The following is a 6,401-nucleotide window of genomic DNA, read 5'->3' as shown; positions in this document are numbered from 1 at the left end:
CCCCCCCCCTAGCGTTGCTTGACAACCGATGCTAGAGGTTTGGCAAAAAGAGACCGATAGAATTAGTACTAGGCTTACAGAGAATAAGTCCCAGGGTCGATTTGCTCGACTAAAGGCGGTGCTCCAGCATGGCCGCAGTCAAATGACTGAAACAAATAAAAGAGTAAAGAGAGAAAGAAAGTATTGGTTCGATCTACTAATCACAAATTTTCTGACTCCAGGGCCTCAGTTTCCTTCAGTTTCTTCCTCAGATTTTATGGATCTCCAGTTGATCGTTAAGATTTTCCACATCAAATTCCCTTTCCTCTAGCTTACACATTCTTGGCGAGCGTTGTATTCTCCTGATTAGCCACAATATTTGCGTTCTACTAATTCATCCATTTGGGTTTGATTTGTTGGTTCTTGTGTGACTTTACCCTATCTTTTTCACAATTTTAAGCGAGGAAGAAGTTTTTCATTCTTGAAGCACAATACTTAGCATACTTTTCTTCAAGCCTCAACATGACGATGACTGAATCTACGCCGTTTTACCGCAGAGCATCTACCGGACAGAAAACTTTCACCAGAAACTGCAGCTTCATTCACGCCGATTTTTTTTTTTTTTTTAAGTTCGATACAATGCATTCACAAAGAGATGGCGACTTTAAGTTTACTATATTATTGGTGTTGTTTTTGTTTCGAGCCCAAATCGCTGAAAATGTTGGCAACCATGTCTAAAACATTCCTTCACTCCTTGAAATAGATCTTACCCCGTTTAGGATCAATGGTTCATTGGGACACCATTTCAGACATGTTATCGAGAAGACAAGTCTACTTGTCGACTTTTAGCTGAGGCTGGTTGTAACTGTATTGGTTACCGTAACGGTACGTAATCCCTCTCAGATCAGAAAAATTTTCGACCATGATCCAGTAATACAGTTAGTAGACTTTGTGTGACTGCTTTGAACATGTTAGTCACCTGATATATATTATCTTGTACAAGAAAATATAGATATAGGCGCAAGCGTGGCTGTCTGGTAAGAAGCTTGCTTCCCAACCACATGGTTTCGGGTTCAGTTCCACTGCTAGGCATCTTGGGCAAGTGTCTTCTACTATAGCCTCGAGCCGATCAAAGCCTTGTGAGCGGATTTGGTAGACGGAAACTGAAAGAAACCTGTCGTATATATTTATGAATATATTTGTGTGTGTTTGTGTTTGCTTCCTCACCACCACCACCACCACCATAGCTTGACAACCGATGTTGGTGTGTTTACGTCCCTGACACTTAGTGGTTTGGCAAAACAGACCGATAGAATAAACACTAGGCTTACAAAGAATAAACCCAGGTTTACAAAGAATAAATCCTGCAGTCGATTTGTTCGACTAAAGGCGGTGCTCCAGCATGGCCGCAGTCAAATGACTGCAACAAGTAAAAGAATAAAAGAATTGAATTTGATGAGCCGTTAAATCTGTCAATGTCATTCGCCAACAGCTCAACCATTATCTTTTTGCTTCTAGAAGGATTTAAATAGGTAATGCAATTCACCCCTTTTAGTTAAAAACTAAAACTGCAGCCAACACGAAATGTAACTTGATTATGACACATAAACCCCTATAAACCACATAAACCTCTATAAAAGTTTTGCTCTGCTACATACGTGCCTGAGTGAAGCGAAACAATAGCAAACTTTATTTATTCAACCATAAGAAACTACACCCACCATCCCTTTCTTTCGACCCACACTCAACAAACATATATTTTCCTCCTGTCTTTCTTCATCCCCGCTTCCTGTAGTCATTTCTCTTGTCTCGGTACGCTGTACTTAATTTTCATTTAGTGCACGCCACCTACCAAAGAAACACTCTGCCAAAAGCGATACATAAATGTAGAAAGGTCATAGTAAACCATAGTCTGATAACGCCGAAACTTTGAAGTCACTGTCAATTCTTTTGTTGAAAATATTAATGCGTTCGTATGCACGCACATAAAATGGTAATCATAGCAATGTCTTTCGTCATAACATACTAGAATGGCCTGTCGATAGCCACTCCTTTTTCTTCTTTTATTTGAAAAGTGGAAATTACTCCCTAAAATTTACAGGGTCATTAAAAAATGTTTGTAAGAAACTGTTATGTTCTTTCTGTTTTCAATTGTTAAAATATCACCATACATAAAGACAACGGGCTGACAGGATCGTTAGCACGCCGGACAAAATGCTTAGTGGTATTTCATTCGTCTTCACGTGCTGATTTCAAATTCTGCTGCTGTCGACTTTCCTTTTCATCCTCTCGGGGTTGATATAATAAGTACCAACTGAACACTGGGGTCGATTCAATCAACTTACTCCCCTTCCTCCAATCTTGCTGGACTTCCACCAAAATTTGAAACCAATATTACCTTTCATATCTTACTTAAATTCTCACTTGCATTTCTTGAAAGTTCTTTCTTTTAAGCATATATCTCATTTAAGCATATTGCACTGTTTTAAGTAAATTACAATAATCTTTTATGCACAAACACACACACACACACACACACACACACACATGCAAACACAGACACACTCTCACGCAAACACACACACATACTACACACATTCACACACGCACGCACATATTCACATATGTATTATTACGTGCATATAGTCACACACATACATACATACATACACACACATACACATCTATAATATGTGTGGGTCTGTGTGTGTGTATTTTGTGCTTCTGTCAGTGCAAAAGTAGTTAAAAACGATAGAATAATTTCTAGAATATATGAATAGTTTTATTTTTCAGAGAATATTAATAAATTGATAAACTTGTCTGTGAAGTATTTACTTCTTCGAATGCATTAATTGTTCCGATAATTTTATGTGACAGGGATATATCAACACGAAATTTAGTATTAATTATTGACAATAACTTAGGCATCAGAGACGTCATCAAAATCAACGTGATTTTTTTGAATGCTGATAGATCCAAATCATTTCGGTTTATTATGTTATTGCAAGCAAAGAAAAAAGATACGATTAGGAACAGTTTTACAATGGATGTACTAATCTCGTATCTCAAAGGAAAATGTTGGTTAATAATTGTTTTAAACAACTTAACACTTATGAATTTCTCTCCATATTTTGATTGAACTAAATCTGAGCGAACAGTTCTGGTTAACTTTATACTTTTAACTAGTATAGTACGATACTTTTTATGAATAGCTTTCGTAATTGCAAAACCGTAAACGAAAAACATGGCAACAAACCATATATCACCAACAGTATCAGGTTTAGCAATTACAGCAATAGCTATTGAAAATGAATAGTTGCAAAGAACTTGGAAAGTTGTAAGAAAAATATAAATCGAATCTAAATACCATAATACATAAAAGGGCAACGAAACGAATGTTAAAATAAAAGCAATAATCTTGGAAATATGGTTAGGATTCAAATACATTGGTAAAATATAGACTTTGAAGTAACTTAATGGTAAAGTTAGAATCAAATAAACGATTGGGATTCCGTAATAAACGAGGCACAGAAGTAATTCGCAGATAGAAAATACAGCAAATAAAATCGTAATCGTTATAAATAACCAAAGTAATATGAATTGGCTAAAAATATTTCTCTCGTAGTAATAAAACCAAATTTTCTTTATGCGTTTAATCCAAGTATAAATTATTAAATACCAGAAATTTGGGTTTAAAGCAGTAGAAACATTGGCTCTCATTATTGCATAAAGTAGATCGTAATCTTCAAGTTCAAACCTATTCAAATTTCCATAGTTCTCTATTAATCTAATATTCTGAATAAGAAAAGTGCAAGTAGACCTTTGATGTAATGTACTATAAGCGATAGTCTCACTTAAACGACTGGGAAGAACGAAGAGAATAAAGTTGAAAAATATATAGATGATAAACCAAACAAAGGGACCCCCGAAAAAACCATCTGTATTTTCAAAGCTTTCAGAGATTCCTAGAATTATGGCGCGATAACCCAATGGAATACGATCATGTAAAAGTATTGTCATCGTTTCATATAAAAATAAATAATGCATTAAAAGATCCAGGAAAATTATTGAAAGAGGAAACATAATAAAAATGAATCTTCTTACTCTTGAAGCAAAGAAAGTGGAATGGTGAAAACAAAACAACCAAGATAGAAAATGAGAGAAACTGTAAGTACTATGTTTTCCATTGACCCATTCTGATTTGTATGGTAATGTGTACATAATTTTAAATGAGGATCCATCGTGAGTTAATTGTTGTTGGTTAAGTTCGCGGGAATATGAAGGTAATTTAGCTTTTGATACAAAACTGATAATTAATGGCAATATAGCCCACAAAACTGCTCCAACAATATTTTCATAATTGACATACATGCTATTTTCAATGGTATGTCCAGAACAAATGGATTGTGAATGATAAACATGGCTTTCATTTTTATGCAGTTCACAGCAATAGTTCTTCAATATCTCTCGATTCATACCCAGTCTTCTATAAGCTTCTAACGCGTGTTTGTTCGTCTTATTCATGTCCTGGGATAAATTTATAAGAAAACACATGTATCCGGAATCTCCCATTTGCAATTTATCGATAAATACGACTCTCTTCAATTCCTTAAAAATTAAATTTATTACACCGTGTCTCTGAATATTTTGTTTTCCACAATTTATATCGATATCAATACTTAGAGTAGCGATGTAGACATCTAATAAATTAAATGTGTGGAGTGAAAAGTCATAGAAGAAATTCTTATACGCTATGAGACCATCTTTTTCATCTGGAATCCACGTGAAATGCCTAGCATTTGCATAATGATCTAGAGGTACAGGATTCAGAAAATCATCGAAATTTTTATCAGATATATGAACTTTAAAATTGAAAACCTTTTTGCCTGATTTTACTAAACGGTTTAAACTCTTGCTGACATTGGGGGAAATTTTTATTTCACAACTATTTCCGACTTCTGTTGTATCTATATTTAGTGGTGTCAGTGATATAATAAATGTGATTGAAACAATAAGAGAATTGGTTGCTATTGTCATCTTCATGGCTGTTGTACTTCGTTGTCTGTAAATAAAAAAAAAGAACACAATTGAATACAGAATCATATGAGATTAGTTATTTCTTAACTATTTGAAATGGTAAATATTTGTTTATAATTAAGTGTAAAACTATCATATCTTTCATTAAGTGTTAAACAAATATTTCGGCCAATGTAGACTAGAAAATATTATTATTATTTTTTTTTTTTTGCTGTTCCCGTGTTTCTATCTAATTTTGTTTTAATATCTAGACACATGAATTTTGATGAATTCTTAAGAATTTTATGGTTATAAGAAATTCCAGATTCTCTGATCCTAATTTAGGATCCTAATTTATGAATCAGGCCATATTTGAATTGAAAACATACTTATATGAAACTGGATAATATAATTTTGAATTAATAAGGTCACTCATACATCATATAGCCTTCTCCTTCCAGGTCGAGTTTGTCAGTATACATAATATAACACCTGATTCTCTATTAATCCCAATATTCCTGTCATGAAATGATTCCTCCCATGTCATTTGGTGTCATCTGTCGATATGTCTTCCTTGAGTGACCCATGATTTTAACAATGTTGAAGTGTTCAAAGATGAGTGTCACTAATCAGCTTCTCGTTACTTATTCACTAATGTCCAACAAAGTGAACCATTCTTTCCCTAATACTGTCTGGTGCCTGAACTAAAAGTTTAATTTTTTTTTGAATAGTTTGCTTTTTCCAGCACATATTTCAAATGCCACGAAACACGCTGATGTAGATGATATGCAGCATAGTTTCGAGACTTTTGATTACTGTCCCGGTGAAAGAAACGTAAGGCATCACGAATTCAGCCATTATGTAGAAGAAATTAAGTTTTTCTGATTTCTTTCATATCCATTTTATGCTGAAACTACGGTACAAATTTTGCTGACACTTAGATTAACATCTGATTGCAGTTGTTGTGTTGCTCTTGTGGTACGTAGTTTTATCTAGCTTCCAGATAATGGGACGTCTGTCCTTCCATATTGTGCTGAATTAATTCTTTCATTGCAGTGTTATCCTGCAGATCAATACTTGCAGCATCCACCTGGCTGTAAGGTAAGACAGTTACTAATGCAATAGTATCTCACATTTAGACTAAATTATCAGCATAACCTTCATATGTTATTGATGATGTTATTAATACAGTTTTGATGAATGCATTGATTTCATGAAGATAAATCTAAATTCCATGTTGCATTCAACACAAGTGTGGAAGACATATCCAAAACAGAATATCAACATAAAAAAACTTTTAAGGGCGCTTTGTTATAAAACAACAGCAAGAATACTTACCTGAAAAGAGATATGTGACTGAATACCGGTGGACTTTATCAATATTATAAACTATAATACGCAGATCG

The 6,401-nt window shown here is 34.3% G+C and overlaps 1 protein-coding gene across 1 annotated transcript in view; it reads right to left on the bottom strand.

Annotated features, from left to right (window-relative positions):
• Nucleotides 1–2,775: 2,775 nt before the first annotated feature.
• The window catches only part of LOC106875165 (uncharacterized), an 11,191-nt gene continuing 7,565 nt past the window's right edge, over nt 2,776–6,401 (bottom strand). Inside the window, exon 3 of the mRNA XM_014923194.2 lies at nt 2,776–5,041. Coding sequence (XP_014778680.1) covers nt 2,779–5,022 — 2,244 coding nt within the window. The 5' untranslated portion in view covers nt 5,023–5,041 and the 3' untranslated portion in view covers nt 2,776–2,778. The remainder of the gene's footprint in view (nt 5,042–6,401) is intronic.

The sequence above is a fragment of the Octopus bimaculoides genome, chromosome 5 (assembly GCF_001194135.2).
Source record: "Octopus bimaculoides isolate UCB-OBI-ISO-001 chromosome 5, ASM119413v2, whole genome shotgun sequence".
In the NCBI taxonomy this organism is placed as follows: Eukaryota; Metazoa; Mollusca; class Cephalopoda; order Octopoda; family Octopodidae; genus Octopus; species Octopus bimaculoides.
The sequence above is the reverse complement of the archived record's forward strand: the minus strand, read 5'-3'. Positions and strand labels throughout refer to the sequence as shown.